This window comes from Biomphalaria glabrata, chromosome 12 (assembly GCF_947242115.1).
Source record: "Biomphalaria glabrata chromosome 12, xgBioGlab47.1, whole genome shotgun sequence".
NCBI classification, from domain to species: Eukaryota; Metazoa; Mollusca; class Gastropoda; family Planorbidae; genus Biomphalaria; species Biomphalaria glabrata.
In genome coordinates, this window is record NC_074722.1 from 7,730,060 (window position 1) to 7,750,427 (window position 20,368).

Below are 20,368 nucleotides of genomic sequence, written 5' to 3' on the forward strand. Positions count from 1 at the left end.
AAGTAATATAAGTCTAGATCTAGCAAGATAATTAAACCCATAGCCAAAGCTTTAGATTTGTAATTTGTTAGATCTGATACAGTAAGTGGTAAATTTAGATTGAAACATCAAACAATCTTTTAAATTTTATGATAGTTTCTCTGTACTGTGACAACTGTCTATAGTGAGTATAGATCTACTAGATCATCTAGTCACTTCAGGCTCACCACACTAATTTGCTGCCTGTGAAGACACCACTTAAATAAAAATGTAGCAATTCTATTAATGTCTGATTTTACTAGATGTGGTTACAGTATATATGTATATGTTGTTGCATATTGTCAAGTCAGAGACCTTCTTGTTGTCAAGTTGCTTTCGCTGCATTTATCTACCTTTTCATGAGCTTCCTTTTGCATTGTAGTGTGAGAATCTAGCTGTTGTTTGTTTGGATTTCTTCATAAGGGTCAGAACAAATTAATTGGCCTGACTTCAACCATCCCTCTGAAATGTGTAGTCTCTGCATTATCTTGCCACTGTAACCAGTTGCTTTTGTGAAACTTATTATTCTTTTTTTTTTTTCACTCTTAAAATTTATATGCAAATGTTTGGGCTATTAGGTGGGGAGTCAACACACATCTGACTGTTGTGGATATGATTTGGTATTTCTAATAAAGATTTGAAAGGTGTCTAGCTTTATCTTATCTTATATAATACAGACTTTACTTAAAAAAGAAGATGATTACGTCCTACGTGTCATGCATTTAGTCATGCATATTAACCATTGACTTAAATTCTGCCAAGTCACTGGTTTTCCTGGCTAGCTCAGGCAACCCATTCCATGCTCTAATAGCACTAGGGAAGAAGCAGTATTTGTACAAATTTGTCCTAGCATATGGGACGATTTTGATTTTGTTTACTGTAAGAATGAATTTATTTATAAATAAATTACAAAAATTAAACCTCAAAAAAGACAAGAGTGACTGACAGGTGATAAATGAAGGGGAAACCATTTACATGTGGAAAAGGGGGGAGTTTTTAGAGATGGTCTGCTTGGGCCTGTTGTATTCAATTTGATAGGGAATTAAAAAATAAAATGTCATATTGTATTTAAATAACTTATGTTTCAATGCTAAAAGTATTGCCACACTTAGTTATATGCCCATTCCATTAACTTCTGTTGCTAGATTGATAGGTATCCCCTCATTTTATTTACCAGTCAAGAGTTGAGTGTTTCAATAAAGCCTAATACTGCAATTCCTGATTTACCAGTATTAATATTACTAATTTAATATTACTAATTGAAAAAAATACAACAAAACCTTAATTTTTAAAAACTTATTTAATTAAGACTGTAAATATATTGTCCTGTCCCTGGTATTAGAAGAGCTTGCAAGTTCAACTGCTAGATTTTTTCTTAGAATTCTTACTTCCAGTTCTAACTTAGCATTAGCTAACTCCAAGTGTTTTGTTTCAAGAATCAATTTTTGCTTCTCAAGCAAAAGATTTGATTTCTGAATTTCTATGAGCTGTTTAGTACTCATCAACAGTTCTGGGGAGCTTTTGATTGCTGAGCCAATCAGTCTAATTGGAAAGGGTAAAAGCTGACGATGTTTGCGAATCTCTTCCTCGTCTGAATCTGAAGTATCTGAATCTGAATCTAGTGGAGAATCAGAAAGGTGGCTATGCTGCACTTCTTTTTCAAATGTTACTTTACAGTCTGATATGTATTCCTCTTCTTTGATCAAGTCATCATTGTCAAATCGAGCTTTCATTCTTGCTGACCTTCTTGGAAGTTTTTCAGGCAACACTTCTGGGAATTAAATAGTTATTTTTATTACAACAATAAATATCATACATGTATTTTAAATGAAATTATCCAGTATTATATCAGCTCAATGCCAATATGCTCAATTTGTGTTAGAAAAAAATCATTGCATTAAGGAAACTGATTATGTTAATTTTTTCTTTTTTGTTTCTCAAGCTGTACTTATTTACATATGGATGATTGAGGCAGAGCATGATATTGTCTATTGTTGAGTTTCCTAAACTATGATCAGTGGAACACATGTGTTCTGAGGGAAGGGTGGGTGCAAATTACTTGTGCATATGAAGTAAAGGGCTTAAAAATTATAATTAATTTATAAACAAATATATGTATTATATTATATTGAATATATCACATTATAGGTAAAAATAATATTTACTACAATCTGAATACAATTTTGGATTTAAATTCTAATAATCTTGTCTTACATAAATATTTTAATGATCAAGAAAGATCCAAAGTATTTTTAGAACTTTTATTTGAAATCAACCTTTTGAAAATATTTTCCCTTAAGGTAAATTAATAGAGTATTGCAGTTTATACATGTATAGAGATAGAATGGACGTCATTCACCAATCGTAAACAAATAACATGTAGCCACGTGGTTCTATCTCTTCTTTACAAATTACGCAAGCCATAAAGGCTGTCACGTGATACGTTTTTTTCATTGTTTTATCAATATTATCACATGGCTAAATGTTGTTTGTTTACAATTGGTGTACGATGTCCATTGCTTTAATAAAAATGACAGCATAGATTTCTTAAAAAGATACAAAGTACCATATTAAAAAGGGCCTAATTATTAGCTGCTATTGGTCTTGTTGGGAGGAGCGGTGGCTGAGCGGTTAAGTGTTTGGCTTCTGAACCTGGGATCCTGGGTTCAAATCTTGGTGAAAAGTGGGATTTTTAATTTTGGGATCTTTGTGCTCCTTCTGAAAGGGGAACTTACTATTGGTCTTGTTGACATTGCCATACCTTTTTTTGTTTCATCCTCTTGAGAAACTGTATTCTCTCTCTGTTTTTCATCCTCTCTGTCATTGTTCCCATCATTATCATTAGTTGTTCGTTTACGTTTCATTTTGGAAATTTTATAAACCTGTTGCCTTGGAGTCATCTGAATTGTGTTGGTATCTTTGCTATGGTTGTGTGTTTCATACATATCAAATAATGTTAATTTCTGGAGATCAGGGGTTAACTTGAATCGTATATACATCGGACAGTTAAGTCGTTTCTGTCTGTGGATTTGAAAAAAAAAATTCAGGCATGATAGCAAACTTCGGTGCACAACTGATAAACCCAGTAATATTCTTCTTCATTTAGCAATTAGCAGGTTCTTGTGGGGGTTATTTGCCCTCTTTAGAATGCATCAAAAGATAACCCCATCTTATCCCAAATTTTTTTCCATTATAACAAAGAGCTGAAGCCTCTAGAAACCCTCCAAGTTATACAAAAGACAGGCAAAGAAAAAGGATGAATATAAATGTCATATAAAGTTGTTGTTTTTCTGAAACATATGAACCTACCAATAAGTAGTAGTATACATTGCCATTAATTTAAATGATATCTCTAATGTACACAATGATGTGATCATCTTCCTTACCCAGCATTCTTAATCCTAGTATTTGGCTTTTGTTTAAGTTCTCCATGACACTTGCAACAATAGATGATAGAGTGATACATCAAGCTCTGATTGACTAAGTGATAGACTTTGGGCATAATCTAAAAAACAAAGTACGGTATAAGTGAAGGATTTAAAAAAAAAACTTAAGTCAAATGGTACCGGGTAACATAAAAATTGTGTGTTGCTATGGGTGAGCATGTTATGACATTATGGTTGAATCTAAATGTTTAGTATTGAATAAAAACAAGATATAAATTTGTGAATTCAGCACTAAAATTAGGAATATCTGGCAAATAGTTTGATCATTTATATATTAGTGATGCTAGTTACTTGCTGGTAATCATTTCTGAAACTGTCCAAGTTATTTTATTATAGTTGTAGAATTAAAAGCATCACACACATAAAAAAAAAGTACTGTAGCTAGGCACTTTCATAATTAAATCCAAAACATGGACTAACCTTTCTTGTGGATTCAGCCTTTAAAAGTTTAGAATCTTTGACAATCAGTTGCACAGAGTTTTCTTTTTGGTATCTGTCAATAGCATCTCTCAGTTCCAGAAATGAGTCAAACTCAGCATTCAGTTCAATCCTCTTGATGATTTCAATTCTGAGAGCTGGTTCTATTCTGTCGATGTCTATTTTGTCACCTTTCTTGTCAGTTTCTTGAGATTTACTAGTTTTAGAACCAGACATTTCTAATACTTGCTACCTTGTAAGGACAACAGATCAGCAAAAATATCTTTCAATGCAGATGAAGTGTGTTTAGCTTTCGAGTGTGTTTCTATTTTAAGCTGTAGATGTCTCTGGACATTCTTGCGACAGGTTCAGCAAATAACTAGTATAAAGAAAGTGAAAATAAAAAATATTAAATAATACTTTTTTTAAAAGCAAAGCTTTTGTTATGTGAATCAGTCATGTAGTTAAAGTTGTAATATAGATGTAGATCTAGCTAGAGTCTGTTTAATTTTAAGAGTCAGAGTTTATAATCTATACTTCAATCTGATGAGTGTGAAATTGATTGAAACTGTATAGAGTCATATATATATATATATATATATATATATACTATGAATTATTGATAGACCTCCATACTACTATAATCTAGATATAGATCTATTCTAGATCTAGATTCTAGAGTCAAACTGACAAAGTACCTTTAACTAGATCTAATCTTTTTAATCTAGATCTAGAATAGTCGATTCAGTACTAAGATTCTAGATCTAGTGACTAGACACTAGTCAATCTAATAAATAGTAGTCTACTCGAATTAGAATCTAGACATCTAGATCTATATAATAATTATTAATAATCTAATTTCTAGTAATTCTAGACTAAATCTAGATCTAATTTAAATTTAGGTCTAGACCTAGTGATTAGATTTAGGATTTAGATATCTAAGTTTTCTACTTTTATATCTAGAGACTAGAGTAGTCTAGACTCGTCTAGAGAGAGAGACGACCAAGTCTAAGTAACAAGACTAGAGTAAGACTTAAGTTAAGACTAAAAACTAAGTTAAGACGTTTCACGGCTGTCTTCATATAAAGAATAATGTCATATAATAATTACAATAATATTAATATTCTTATGATGTCTTATGAATGATCTATCTTATCTAATATTATCTATCTACACCAAACTAGCCATTGAAACACTAGGTCTAGATCTAGTCTAGATATCATATACTGATATACTCATCATATAGATCTAGTATAGATCTAGATATCTAGTCATAGATCTAGATTTATAGTCGAGAGTCTACTATTATTTATTATGATTATCTTTTAGACCAAAATACAAAACTCTTTTTTATATGAAGTTTACAGAAATTTCAAGGATAGTTAACTGGCATATATACCGGTAAATAGATCTAAAAGTATGATCGTTTAGTCAGCTTAGTTATCTTCACATGCATAGATCTGGATTTATATAGATATAGGCCTAGATATAATCGAGAAATATGTTTTTAACAGATATTCTATTTACGTGTTTTGTTTTAAATCCCAAACAGAGTAAAGATTTTGTAAAATTAAATGGCTAAAATATTCACCTAATGTTGGCCGATTAATTTAGTATTTTAGTTTTAGTAAATTTAAAGAAATATAAGACATAAGAAAAAAATATAGATTTAGAATGTAAAATCTATACTTATTAATATTATAATCTCAAATAAATGAACATAAGTATATCTAAATATAGAATAAATGGCCTACCATGTTGACCATATTTCGTTACAGTTGTTTTTTTTTTTATTTCTCACTTTTCAGACTGATATAATCCTTGAGGACTGTGTTGTATTCACTGACCCATATGAAGAAGCAGATGAGCAGGTCGAACATTTTTCTTTTGCTTTTAATGATGGATTCATAAGAAAAATAAAGCATAAACACGAGATACACTTTTTATTTTTAGAAATAGATGCACTGCCAATTCCCAAATAATGTTTGTGCAACGTCCCTTAGAGTAACCTGACCTCATTCTTTCACAGCTGAAAAAGGAGCGTGAAGAAGAACAAGAGAAGCAACAAAAGGAAACAGAACAGGTGCTGAAGAAGAAAAAACCATCAGAAGAAACAAGCATTAAAGTGTATAAACAAGGAGTTGGGAAATACATCAACTCTTCCTCTGTGTAAGTGGAGTTTTCTTTCATCTCATTCTGCTGGGAGTTGGCACTGAGAGTATCCATTGTATTAGTTCTCATTTCCAAGAAGCATCTAATACAGGGGTTCTCAACCTGAGGGTCGCGACCCCTTTGGGGGGCAATTGACGATTTGCCAGGGGTCGCCTAAGACCATCGAAAACATGGATTGTTTTTGTCCTTCTATTGCTGTGTGTGTGTGTGAGGGGGGGGTCACGGCATAGTGAGGGATTGTAAAAAGGGGTCGTCGAGCTTAAAAGGTTGAGAACCGCTGATTTAATAGAAAGGTCAGAATTTTACAAAAACTTGGTCTTTCAGAAATAGCATGACAGCAGGCAGGGTTTGAAATCAGGATCCTCAAGATGACCAGTCTGGTGTACCACATTGCCAGAGAGCCATCTTGTTTCCTGGGAATTATGTCATTAAGTTAGGAATGGCCTGAAATGAATAGATTAATATTTGAATAAGCCATGTAAATCATGTTAAAAGCATGTTGCATTTTTTTTTTCACCTTCAGTAGACTGTTTCCTTAACGTGGGATTGCATCTCAAGATCGCAATTCAGGAGCTATGAGCTTAACTAAGCAATCACTCTTTATCTTTTTTTGTTTGTAAATCCACTGTTTTAAATATCCTTATTATCATATCATCAATATTGAAATTATTGTCTAGCATCCATTGTCAAAGAAAAGTAACTCACTAAATTCCTATTGCTTTACTTCTTGCTCTACAGAAAAAGAGCACTGGCTGCCAGTACAGAAGATGAAACAGATTCTAAAAAGAAGAAAAAAACATACGAGTTTGGAAATTTCACCTCTTGGTAGAAAGATGAATTTTTTTGTGTAATTATTTGTGTACAATATTTCAATAAATGGTTTCTAACAATGTTACACAGCTGTTTATTATTTATTTTTATTCAACTTTTTTTTTTCAACATATAATATTGACACTAATGTTGGGAAATATTATTTTGACAGAGTAATGTCATAACAGCATCTGCCTTGTATTATATTTTAGTGAAGTTTATTTGTTTTCAATACCATGTATCAAAAATATCATATGGCTAGCACAACTTCCCCAACATTATGTAAAATAGGAGCTGACTGGATTCAGGGAAACAACCTTTAAATTTCTAAGTACAAATTTCCTGTCTCAGGATTCAAACTAAATACCTCTTGATTCAGAAGCCAAGGACTTTACCAATCTGCCACCAAACCCCATATTCTTATTTATCTAGCTCATATAGACCCTCCGCTTGCATTGTATAAATGCTGATAAACATTTTATTACTATAGCAAAATGTCTCAATCATTGTTGGCTTATGGCAGCTGTTGAAGTGTAATAAACTTAGAACCAGGAAGAAAGGTCTAGCATATAAAAGTGCATTATTAATTTTAAAAGGAAATCACTACTTCGCAGTTCAATAGCATCAATAAAATATTTTTTTTTTTGCTCTCTTTTGAGACTAATTACTGATTTACTTATTGATTTATATTTCCCAAAATTAGAATTTATAATATGCTAATAAATAATCTTTTTTTTTTTATAATAAACAGCTGTATTCTAGTCTGTATAAAATACTTTTTAGTGGCCCCTGAAAGGGTAAAAGCTGCTATATATATTAGTCTTGTGTGGTCTGTCTGTACATTCTTCTGTCATGATTAGATTGAAAAAAAAAAAAGTATAAAAGATATTGAACATTTGTCTGGCTCACAGTTACTTTTTATCTTCTGAAAGTGAAGAGTTATATTCTTAAAATGGATTTTGTTCAATACATAAATGTAAGGGAGATAGTAAGATAATTTTTGTATATTTTGTTTTCTGGTATACTATTTTTTTTATATTTAACAGAAAAACATTTTTTAGTGGGAAACAATGCACAATTTTTGAAATTTCAGTCCCTAAAGAGTCTCAAAAAAGTGTAGAAAGACTCACATTGTAAGGAAAAAAACGCTGTTAGTTTTGTGTGGTTTGTTCGACAGGAGCGTTTGGATTTCTAAATTTAGAAAAGTCACCATATTGATTTCATCTTTTGATAAGAAATTAAAATGTTCCAGAACATTATTGATAATAGGTTGTTCAGTTGGTATTCACTTATAAGTAGAAGAAATGACTCTTTGAAATTGTTCTTTTCACTTGTATTATTACATTTAATTTTCTTGTTAAATGGTCCAGAAGTCACATTATTTATATTTGAATCTGTTTGTTTTCAAATGAAAAGGTTTAGAAGTATCATCAAATTGATACTTTGAAATCTTTTATTTCACTTATTGGTACTTAACATTTAATGTCCTTTCCTATATTGCAATTAATTTTCTCGACAAAAGGTTTAGAAGTATCACCCTATTGATTCTTGGAAATTTTTTTTTTTACTAACTGGTACTTCACATTTAATGTTCTGGCCAAAACTTGTATTGTTATTATTATTGACTATTGGTTGTTCAGTTTGTTTTCAAGTTTAAGAAACGCCAAATGATTCTTTGAATATGCTCTTCTGACTTGCATCACATGCAATTATCTTGACAAAAGGTCCATAAGCTTGATTATCAATGAAAGGTTAGAATTTCTTTGTAATCTTTTTTTTAATTACTTCTGATAAGAAACTGAGCTTTTTTTTTCTTTTTGTTCAAAGATCTTAAGCTTCCAACTAAATTAAGTGTTTGACATGAAGCCATTGCTGAAACCTCCTCACTCTGCTGACAGCACTAGCTTTAAACCCCAGACAACCAAATAGTTATCTATATTCAAGCCAGGATTTAAAATAAGAAAAACATAACCAACAAACTTGAACTTTTATCACTGTACCATATTTTTATATAACAAAACAAAATGAATGTTAACAAAAATCTGTTTATAACTTTAGTGGGAACATTATTAGTTTTCCATAAACTTCAAAACTTACATTTACAACATTCAAATAAATCAATAGACATATTTATATACACATTATAATATGATTAATATGTACATCTTTAAACAAGGTCCAGTTTATTTTTTCATACTTGGAAATTTTGTTCACACCAAATATGTCTTGAAATGCTTTTCTTTAAGCAACCATTCAAGTTAGAAATGCATATGTCATGAACAAAAAAATATACCTGCGTGGTTATAAAATTATGTTTATCCCAGATTAATTTATAAATATATAGATATATAAAAAGAGAGAAAAAAGGTAAATGCTTGAAAACAGCACACAAACTACATTTACAACCATTTTAAGTTTCTGAATGTTCAGAGACAACTATGCATTTTTGTGAGGACACATGAATACAATGTTAGTTACACTTGTACTCAGAATTCTTTATAGAAAACTTGACAGAAAATTACTCAGCTATTGGATTAAAATAATTAAGTACATATTTTTTTTCCTACTAAGAGACACTAAATTACATCAGTAAATAACTAAAGTCTACATCAACAATTTACTATTTTAAAACATTTGAATTGAAGCTTCTGATGAAAAATAAATAAAATAGAATACAATTACTTGAAGATTTTGTATTCCTTACTTTGAGTCAAATGTTATTGTTTCTAAATTATTATTGTTACACCAGACTACATTTACACCTAAGTTTGACTGATGAAATAAGTTTGTAACATCAAATAGTAGTCTCTTTTAGGCACACAACTAAACAAAAAAATAGTTCATTAACAATATCAAAGAAAGAAACAAATATCAATTTGTACTAAATAGTTACTTGAATTATCTTACAAAATCCTACCCGATAGAAATTTTATTTTAAAAAAAAACTAGTAACCAAATTACCATTATGTTTTCAATGTCTATTTTTCATACATATGTGCTTCTTGTTTTTTTTTCTCCTTTGTTTTTAGTTTTGCTGCCTGAAAAAGTTTCTTTAAAAAAAAATAATAATAATAAACAAAAGCAAAAAGACTTCAACTTGAGATATAAACAACCACAGTAACAAAATGGAAGGCAAAAAGTCTTAATAAATTTACAAACACTTATCAAGAATTGCATCTCAATCATAATATTTATAATTATCACATGCATATACATTTTTTTAAAACCTAGAACTGAAATGAGTAAATTGTATAAAATATATCATCTGTACTTGAAAATATCTTCTTTTTTCTGGAAGGTTAGTAAGTAAAACATGTCTTTTATTAATATTTATATTCTGAACAAGAGAAACTGAATAGCACAGTTTAGTGAGTTAGTTCTTAAAAGAAACCAAATCAAGAACAAAGTACAATGATCTGAATAATTAAATAATTAAAAAAGAAAAGAAAGTCAACGCCTAATTTTCAAGACATTTATTTCTGTATGAACGATTAGTCCACACCCTTCTATGACGCTATTTGCCAGGATCAAGAGAGTCTGATGATGAGGTTGAGAAAATGGGAACCAAACAAAAACTGTTTGGCATTATTCTCAGAGTAGCAGCTTGCACACTAAAAAATACTGTGGTGAACAAACGGGAGAAATAGTCACAAGACATTGTTCCAACCAAGTTTTGGCAACTATTCATGCTATGAGCAGCCAGAAAATGAAGATGATGGCTACCCACAAAAACACTTTGCTCAGGAACTGCTCTTCAGCCTGCTGAGGGGAGTTGGGCGGAGCTGAAAAACAAAAAATTAACATAAATTACATAAAGTTATTTTTAACTCTTGTTTTTTTCTGATAATTTTCTGTTCACATTTAAAATGATTTGTCTACACAAGTAATGGTTGTAGTTTTTTATTTTTTTGTATTGTTCTTTACACAAAGGAATCATCTCTATAAGTTCTAATTGTTATTAGAACATTTAAAATTATGCTATATAAGCAAAAAAAAAAAAACTTGAATGTTATCTAAGGTATGCTAAACTGTTCTAGCTTATAAAAAGTCATTCCTAGTTTTTACCAACTGTCTTTATAAACATATGAACAGCAATGTGATAAATGTTGGCTCTAAAAGAAATTAATGGTGCAATCCAAATTTCTAATTGACGAACACACACACAAATCTAATAAAATCCATAAATATATCCAAAATATTTACTTGTATAGCCATATAGTTTTAAAAATCTCATTATAACTAATAGCAGAAAATGGCATTATATTAAGCTAAGTTATCAACAGACAGATTTGATAGAAGTTCAGAAGAAAAGGGAGAGAACAATAATGAAGATTGGGACATTTAAATGTTTATCAATCTTGAAGCCACATGGATTTGAATATTTAAAACAAAATCATTTTTAGTCCTTTTTGTCTCAAAATTGTTGAAATATGTTCCTCAATGAGTGGCTACCACATTTACAGGTTTTAAGACCACACACTCCACAAATTAGTTTTTACAAAATAAGAGTACTCTCTATTTTTTTTAAGACATTTGTAGATGCATATGTGACAATGAAACTTTATAACTTAATACGGAATTTTTAAACTCATTATAAAATATCTTTGTCTACCTAATATTACCAAACAATATTATAATACAACATACAATATATAACAAAACTCTATTTTTAAGCCACTTACGTTGTCCAGGTCTTCCATCATTAAAATTAAGTGTAGATGCAAATATTCCAAATGGGAACGCCCCAATGCCAAAAGAAAACTGAAAATTACCATCACCACCAAGTCCAAAGTTGTGAAAGGGCTAAAAATAGAAGAGGACAAAAATCAATCACAGTAACAAAATTCCATTTTTTACTTTAATACTAAAAATACCCAATTGATTCTAGAAAGGCACAAGTGATGATGGATGATATCTTTGCTACCAATTGAAATAAACTCAGTTCATTCACTGCATTAAAACATTGTTTTTTTTTTAATTCCTGCTCTGTTTGAATTGTGCATTGTGTTTAAACTAATTTAAATTCATAGTCTTAAAAAGCCTGCATGACACTGAAACAAGAATCATTATATTTCTCATTGTATCGTTATAATGGAATAAGACATTTCCGACCAAAGTGACAATGAGCATAATCACTTATTAGCATTACACCTCAAATCAAAGTCTATGAAAATAGAATGTTCCTTTTTTTTAAATATCACATTTTCCCAATGACAAAATATAGATCAAGAATCAAATAATGGCTTTGAAGAAGCACTTTTAGATCATACCAAGGCAAACATTGTTTAAACCACACTCATGAATATGATATTTCTTCCATTTTTTATTGGATTCAACATCAACTCAAAAACTAAAGAATATTTTTACTTCAAGTACCTGTGGCATTAAAGGGCCTCAGGAAAAAAAACCTTATGTGACCGTTTAAACTTATTGCTTACATTTGAAGATTCTGGTTCAGACCTCTGGCCTGCTGGTCTTGGTGGAAGCTTTTCTCTGGAAAAAAATTAAAAAATGACTTTTTTTTTTTTTTCTTATGAGGAAAGTCTGATTTTGGTACAATATTCATCACTGATGAGTCATACATTACAACCATCAATTGCAAACAAGTTTCCAAACATTGATGTCATACACATCAATGGCAAATTGATGTCATACACATCAATGGCAATCAATCAATGTTCCAACATTTAACCCCTATACAATTCCTTAGCAGCCATATGGCCACTACCTATTCAATTCTATTACGTACAAAAAAAGATTGCTCAGCACTTGGTTTACAAACATACATACATTGCAACGAATTAATAGCCAATGATATTAAAATCTCACTACAAAAATTACTAGGAGAGGTTAAAGGAGCTTACTGTAGTTTTATTTTTGAATATCAGGGGTTTGAAGTTTTAAAAAAAATGGCAGTTTTGGAAGCAGCTTTAAATTGCAGTAATATCTCTGAATAGTGGCACAGGGTCATCAAGTTTAGATGAAGAGAATGAATTATTTAAGGACTTAGATGATACAAAATGAGATGTTTATCTTTCTCTAATGGGAAATGTTCAAAAGGAGAATGTAAGCAGTGGTTTAGACTAGATCTTGACGCTAGTATGCATCATTCTAATATTGCCTTCAAGATTTCATCCAAGACCAAGGGGTTTTTAGAAATTGTAGGTCGAGTATTTTGTCATAAGTGCACAGTAAATATTTATATATAAGGTCTACATATTCTTATTATATTGTGGTTGGATTTATAATATTACCTTTGGAAATCAATTTTTTATTGATTTTTTTTGTGAAGCTATCTTCCTTGAATTGGGATTTGAGAGGTCTAAAGTTTTAAGTGTGCTGGAATCGAACAGGTTAATATATGGCTGGCAATTCAACCACCTAGAATCCTTGGAAGCCTCTATGTGTGAAAATACACTTTTTTACAAGATGCACTTCAATGTTTTTAAATCTAGCTACAACAGACACTTTCATTTGTTCTCACCGTGGATCTTGTGGGTTAGGATTTCCACGTCCATAGATTGGTATCACTTTATCTTTACTAATGCCAGCTTTACACACTGGACATGTTTGTCTGTTTGGCCTCGTTTCAAGCCATTGGTGTAAACAAGGCCAGCTTAAAAAAAAAGAAAAAAAGTAGTTGTACATTCATGATTGTACTACTAACATTTGATTTGGTTAGAATATGATGAGTGAGGTTTTTTTTTATGTAGAAAAGAGGGGGTCGGGGGGGGGGGTGAGGACACTCTCAATTTTTTTCTAATGTACTCCTAGACCTAAATCTAATAATTTAATCTGAAAGAAACTAAAAGAAGCTAAGGTACAAAGAATGGACCTGACACAATTTCAGCCACAAAACTAAATAAAATAAATGCAACGATGCTAAATAGCTTTTATAATAAATTAAATGTAGACAAAATGGAAATAGCAATGACTCGGTAAAAGTAATGACCTTTTATTGATTTCTTTCAGTTACCTGCTCACCACTCACCAACTAAATGAAGAAATTCATCACATTGTTAAGCAACTAACAGCAACTTAGCCTTTATATAGATTGTAAGTCTATATGTTCCTAACAGATTACTCATTCTAATATATAAGACACTCTAACAAATCATGCTATCAACAACTCACTAGTATAGCCAGTCAGCATATCATGAATAATCCCCCAAAAAGGTCACATATATATCAGACAATATAGTCAAATCTATGTATGTCTGTCATCAATACTGTTACCGGAATCCTCATATCAATAAAATTATAACAAAATCAAACAAATCCAAAAGGATTAGGATTTATTAACTCACAAACAGCTCATAGCTAATTCTATCAGGGAATTTTGACACTCTCACAGACCTCAGGAAAATATCAGCAGTTAGTTGAAGTGAGGTTTATTACTATTATTTCTATAACCTTACAATTTACCCTTTTTATTACCTTGACCTTAATAATGGGAAGGTTTTTCCCCTAGTAAAATACTACTTTAAAACCATTTTACATCATTCTAAAATATCATTACAATTTTAACATTTTAGAAAGCTTAAATGCCACCACAAGCATTTTGCCTCAAATTAAAATAGCCACTGCCAACAGCAAGTTTATTTGCACATCCTACTGACAAGACTTTGAGTTCAATGATAGTGTGCTACTTTGAGTTCAATGATACTATGCCACTTTGAGTTCAATGATACTGTGCAATTTTGAGTTCAATGATACTGTGCTACTTTTGAGTCCAATGATACTGTGCTACTTTTGAGTCCAATGATACTGTGCTACTTTGAGTTCAATGATACTGTGCTACTTTTTTGAGTTCAATGATACTGTGCTACTTTTTTTAGTTCAATGATACTGTGCTACCTTTTTGAGTTCAATGATACTGTGCTACTTTTTTTAGTTCAATGATACTGTGCTACTTTGAGTTCAATGATACTGTGTTACTAAGTAGTTGTTTTTTCTGCAATAGATACTCAGCTAAGACTAGCTTTGTATAGAAATTATCTGTGTGGAAAATGCGGCCCTTGTTTAGTAGCTTACAATGGAAATAATCAATAAAAAAAATATCTTTTCTTTAATAGAAAAACATTTACGTTATTCAAGTATTTCCCGTACAAAAATAAGTTAAAATTTAAAAACTAAAGCTACTATGAAATGAAACAAACAAAAGGTCTGCCGATTTTTTAAACATTGGCCACACTTTAATCAGAGATGACAACAGTTTGAGGGTTAAAAAAAACACATTTTAACATAGAAATCAAGTAATAACATTTATTTCTAAAATTTAACCTTGGTTAGACCAATATTAGAATATGTCCTCTACTTGGGACACCTCAACTCAAGAACATAAGAAAACTTAAAGAAACTAGAACAAACTAGGTGTAAATTAGAGCTAGGAGATTTAAATAACAAACAAAATATTTTCAAATTTGACTTCAGCAACACCAATTAGTAAAATCACTAGATCTATTGAGATTTAAGACACTTCAAGACAGAAGACTACTAACTAAAAAGACTTTAAAGTATTAATTCTGAATTCTTAATTATTTGGGTTTGGGGTGTATGCCATGGGGATCTGTACTGTAGGAGTTATCTAGATCTAGTACAACTGTCAACTGCCTGCGCAGTCTGACTCCTTGAACAGCTCATTGGCATTGCTTGGTCTCCACTTAGAGCTCAGCTCTCAAGATAACTCTCACCAATTCAATAATTACAATAGTTTTAATAGATCTACATCTATTCTAGATCTACATAAAACAATAAAATGTATGAGATAGATAGATAAAACTAAAAAAAAACACTGATCAATCATAGATCTATATCTCTTCTTAACCAACAGACCTGGATTAGTAGTTGATTATGATATTATCCCTGGTCTATCAGACCATGAGATCATAAAAATACACAGTCAGATAAAAGCAGTAGCCAATATAAAACCCAAAAGAAAAATCTTACTCTGGAATAAATGTAACCTAACACAACTACACCAAGCTGCATTAAACTTTCAACAAACATTCTTATTAGAAAAAGACATTAACCAACCAGTCGATGACCTCTGGAATTTCATTAAAAACCATCTTAAAAGCATTATAGAAAATCATATACCAACTAAATACACATCAAACAAAATAAATAAATGCTGGTTTAATAATAGACTAAAGAAGCTTTGTAAACAGAAGGAAAACCTATATAGAAAATTTAAAGAAACTAATGCAGAAAGAGTTTACAAAAAGTATATAAAAATTAAACACTTAACCCAAAAAGTAAGCAGACAGCTGCAGAGTGAATACATAAACAATGTAATATCTAAAGATAACAACAAAAACCTATGGTCATACATTAAGTCTAAGAAAATGGAAACAACAGGCGTAGCGCCATTAAAAGATGAACATAACATAATACATAATGATAATGAAACTAAAGCAAACATTCTAAACAAATACTTTGCATCAGCATTCTCAGCCCCAGGAGACAAAGACATATTACTGAATTTGAACCAAGTAGACAACATAGAAGATATAGTAGTACAAGAAAATGGAATTCAAAAACTATTAGCCAACACCAAACCAAATAAAGCTTCTGGACCTGATGGTATTCCAGCTAGATTACTCAAAGAACTAAGTAATGAGCTAGCCCCAGTGTTCAAAATACTGTTTCAGGCTTCACTTAACCAGGGCAGAGTACCAAAGGACTGGAAAGAAGCTAATGTCACCCCCCTATTTAAAAAAGGAGAAAAATCTGACCCAGGAAACTACAGACCAGTATCACTTACCAGCATCACATGTAAAATCCTAGAACACATAATATGTAGCAACATCATAAACCACTTAGACAAACATAATGTCCTCACACCATACCAACATGGCTTTAGGCAATATAGATCATGTGAAACACAACTAATAGGACTAATTGATGATTTTTCAAAAGGTTTAGATAATAGTGAACAAATAGATGCTATCTTACTAGATTTTTCTAAGGCTTTTGACAAAGTTCACCACCATAGTTTGCTTAAAAAATTAAAATATTTCGGCATTAATGGTCCACTGCATCAGTGGATTAAAGACTTTCTGATAGGGAGAGAACAAACTGTAATAATAAATGGTTCTAAATCAACACCGATAACAGTAAACTCAGGTGTACCTCAAGGAACAGTCTTGGGTCCACTACTATTTTTAATTTACATAAATGATTTACCAAATTGCATTACTTCAGGAACAAAAGTCAGATTATTTGCAGACGATTGCATAATATATAGAACAATAAAAACAACACAAGACACAGATATTTTACAAAGAGAATTAGATGAATTACAGAAATGGGAATCAAATTGGAGCATGTCTTTCCACCCAGAAAAATGTCAGTTGTTAAGAGTAACAAAAAAACTAAAACAAATTAATTCCACTTATCTTATTCATGGCAAACCAGTAACACAGACTAAAAACGCAAAATACCTAGGTGTTATAATAAATGAAAAACTGTCATGGAATCTACATATTGATGAAACTACAAAAAAATCAAACAAAGCATTAGGATTTATTAAAAGAAATTTCTATAAATCAAATAAGAAAATAAAACTAAAATGTTATTTAACCTTGGTTAGGCCAATAATAGAATATGCATCCACTGTTTGGGACCCCTCAACTCAAGAAAACATTAAGAAACTAGAACAGACACAAAATAGAGCAGTGCGATTCATAACAAACGAATATTCACATTTGACTAGAGTAACACCTTTAGTAAAATCACTAAATTTAGAAAGCCTTCAGGACAGAAGGCTCAAAAGTAAAGTAGCAATAATACATAAAACACTGAACCATAATCTTCAAATACAAAAACAAAATTTAATAAAATACTCTGAAAGACACAAAGATAAAGGCACATTCCTCGTCCCATATGCTAGGACAAATTTGTACAAATACTCCTTCTTCCCTAGTGCTATTAGAGCATGGAATGGGTTGCCTGAGCTAGCCAGGAAAACCAGTGACTTGGCAGAATTTAAGTCATTGGTTAATATGCATGACTAAATGCATGACGCGTAGGACGTAATCATCTTCTTTTTTGAAGTAACGTCTGTATTATATAAGATATAAGATATATATTAAGAATTAAGATCTAGAATCTAGATGTAATTATGTCTAGATCTAATTATAATCTAGACTCTATATCTAATATTTTACAAATGTACATTTAAAAAAAAAACACAACAGTGACAACTTAATAAGTTAATTAAAACTTAAAAGACTGAGTCTGAGTGTCACTCTGAGAAGACAGACCATCACAGAGGACAGAGCCAGAGCCTACTCAGCTACTGCTTCTCAGAACACTAAGACCTAAGACCAAGTCCAAGATGTATATATTGTAGCTTTAGAGTTACAGAGAAAATAGATCTATCTAGATCTATAATAAATTCCATTAAAATAATTTACCAGAATAAATGGCCGCACATACTAACAACAGGGTCATTTGCCGTTTCTAGACAGATGTTGCATTCGTATGTTCCGTGTTGTTGGTCATCCTCATTTGGGGCTTGGCCCTCTGTTTTCGGCGAAGATGTTGATGAATCTGCACTCATTATTAGTCCGTGTGAACACCAAAAGGGTATCAGCTAAAGATGACGACTATATCTATCTCTTCATGAGTCGCTCATGACACTGACTTTATTATTGATTATGCTTGGCAATTAGAGTAACACTTTTGCTCATAGTTCTAGGCCATCTTATTTACTTCCAGACTCTTCTGATCAACGTATACTGCGCATGCGCATTATTAAAGGAAACATGATTGCATCCAGTTCATTGATCTTTTGTACTAAAGTCAAAATGTCTACTAAAGAAATTTTGAATGAAAAGGGAGATTTAAAAAAAAAAAGAAAAGTAGATCTATCTTTATAGATTAGATCTAAATCTATAGATAATTAACAAGCTATTTTTCCTCAATCAAAAAGCAGAAAGGTAGATTGCAGTCTTTGCAGATTTAGAATACCTGTCAAGATTGCTATTTTTACAGCAGCACCTGAATGCCGACGTGTCTTATAGACTTACGATTGAAATAGAATATCATGAAAATGCATAAAAGCAAACACAACATTTACTATTGATAGATCAAGAATTTCATGTCAGCTGCTAAAGAAACTGTCTTCTACATAGGCCTAGATAAAGAAAATGAATAGAAAACAAAATTAATTTTACAAAGTCTGTCTGGTAAAAAGTTTGTACACGTTATTTCTCCAACACCCAATTTCATATCAAGCTGAAATTTTGCACAATTATTTATTTTACCTGACAAAACAAGAATCAATTTAAAAAGAAAACAAAAGCATTTTAGTTAATTAACTATTAGTAATAAGTTATTTTGTTTGGTATCTCAAACAAAGGAAAAAATTGTACTTGACTGAAGTGGTGTTATAATCTGAATTAGTCCCCTTTATATATCGTCGCTTTAAAGTAAGTTTGAAACAAACAATACATAACTATACAATCGTCTATAGTCATAAGCACCTCACTAGCAGGCGTGAGGCATGAGTTTGAATTCAGGTCGTTCCCCCTTTTTAATGCTTTTAAAACCGATTACGGTAAAATTCACCCAGTTATCCCTTTCTTTCTCTCCCCCCAACTGGTCCAGATAAGTGATAGGATCATAGCGTATCGAGAAAGCTAAAAGCATAAAATAGTGCTAAACAAAAACTAGTGGTAAAAATATTTCTAATCGTACAGATTTATTGTTTTAGTCTAGATCTATAAAAAATTTAATTACATGACTGATCTAAACTAATTGATACAATTACACTTCGTATAAGGTTTGTTCTTGTTTGTTTTGTTTTTTTTTAAGTATTTTTTTATGTTTTTCTTGTTATGATAGTTCACATGGAATTAATAATTCACAAACATTTTATAAAATGAAATAAAGACAAACAAGACAAACTTCATCTTATCTTATAAATTACAGACGTTCATTCAGAAGACCAAAAAGAACATGACGACGCAGTGTAGGCCCCTACTTGAAGAAGCCGAGAGGACTGGGAAGAGTTGGGAAACCATAAAAAAAACTAGCAAGAGACCGTGGAGAGTGGCGTGTTTTTGTCGAGGCCCTATGTTCCATGAAGAACGCAAAGGAGTGATGATGATGATTCAGAAGAGAAGATAACTCCACGTCTTAATCTAATCGTGCATATTAATTAGAGACTTAAACTGTCAAGTCGTTGGTTTTCCAGGCTGATTCAGGCAACCCATTCCATGCTCTAATCGGACATGGTACTGAGAAAGAAGGAGTCCTGTACGAATAAGTAGCATATGAAAAAAGAAATATGTCTATATCTTTGTGTCTTTCTGAGTAGCCTATGTATAACTTTCATTTCTTTGATTTTAATTTGGACTTACAGTTCTTACTGTAGGCTATGTTTAATGTATTTCTCTTCCAGCAAACAGCATATGCATGTAGATATGTTTCAATAAAGTAGAAATGCCAACGTGTGGTATATGCTGCACGAAATATTTTATTGCTCTCTATTAAAG

General features: G+C 31.3%; 3 protein-coding genes across 9 annotated transcripts in view; 1 reads left to right on the forward strand and 2 right to left on the reverse strand.

The window, feature by feature from the left end:
- LOC106062489 (RING-type E3 ubiquitin-protein ligase PPIL2-like) overlaps positions 1-6,948 on the forward strand; it is a 29,719-nt gene extending 22,771 nt beyond the window's left edge. For both annotated transcript variants that reach the window (XM_056005632.1, XM_056005633.1), the window contains exons 18-20: positions 5,690-5,752; positions 5,911-6,050; positions 6,792-6,948. In XM_056005632.1, coding sequence (XP_055861607.1) covers positions 5,690-5,752; positions 5,911-6,050; positions 6,792-6,882 — 294 coding nt within the window. In that variant the 3' untranslated portion in view covers positions 6,883-6,948. The remainder of the gene's footprint in view (positions 1-5,689; positions 5,753-5,910; positions 6,051-6,791) is intronic.
- On the reverse strand, positions 1,300-5,655 carry LOC106062488 (uncharacterized). Of its 6 annotated transcripts, none has more exons than XM_056005634.1 (5): positions 5,636-5,655; positions 3,885-4,260; positions 3,405-3,523; positions 2,780-3,039; positions 1,300-1,789 (listed from the first exon to the last, which is right to left on the reverse strand). In XM_056005634.1, the coding sequence occupies exons 2-5, from the start codon at positions 4,116-4,118 to the stop codon at positions 1,323-1,325; spliced, it is 1,080 nt and encodes a 359-aa protein (XP_055861609.1). In that variant the 5' UTR covers positions 4,119-4,260; positions 5,636-5,655; the 3' UTR covers positions 1,300-1,322. The 6 variants fall into 6 exon arrangements, with proteins under 6 accessions (XP_055861609.1, XP_055861610.1, XP_013076216.2 ...); XM_056005635.1 differs by lacking the exon at positions 5,636-5,655 and adding an exon at positions 5,109-5,209; XM_013220762.2 differs by lacking the exon at positions 5,636-5,655 and adding an exon at positions 5,056-5,185.
- Positions 6,949-10,321: 3,373 nt separating the features above from the next.
- Positions 10,322-18,613, reverse strand: LOC106074507 (E3 ubiquitin-protein ligase RNF185-like). The gene is made up of 5 exons (XM_013235288.2): positions 18,284-18,613; positions 13,348-13,479; positions 12,302-12,356; positions 11,546-11,666; positions 10,322-10,645 (listed from the first exon to the last, which is right to left on the reverse strand). The coding sequence occupies exons 1-5, from the start codon at positions 18,427-18,429 to the stop codon at positions 10,548-10,550; spliced, it is 552 nt and encodes a 183-aa protein (XP_013090742.1). The 5' UTR covers positions 18,430-18,613; the 3' UTR covers positions 10,322-10,547.
- Positions 18,614-20,368: the final 1,755 nt, after the last annotated feature.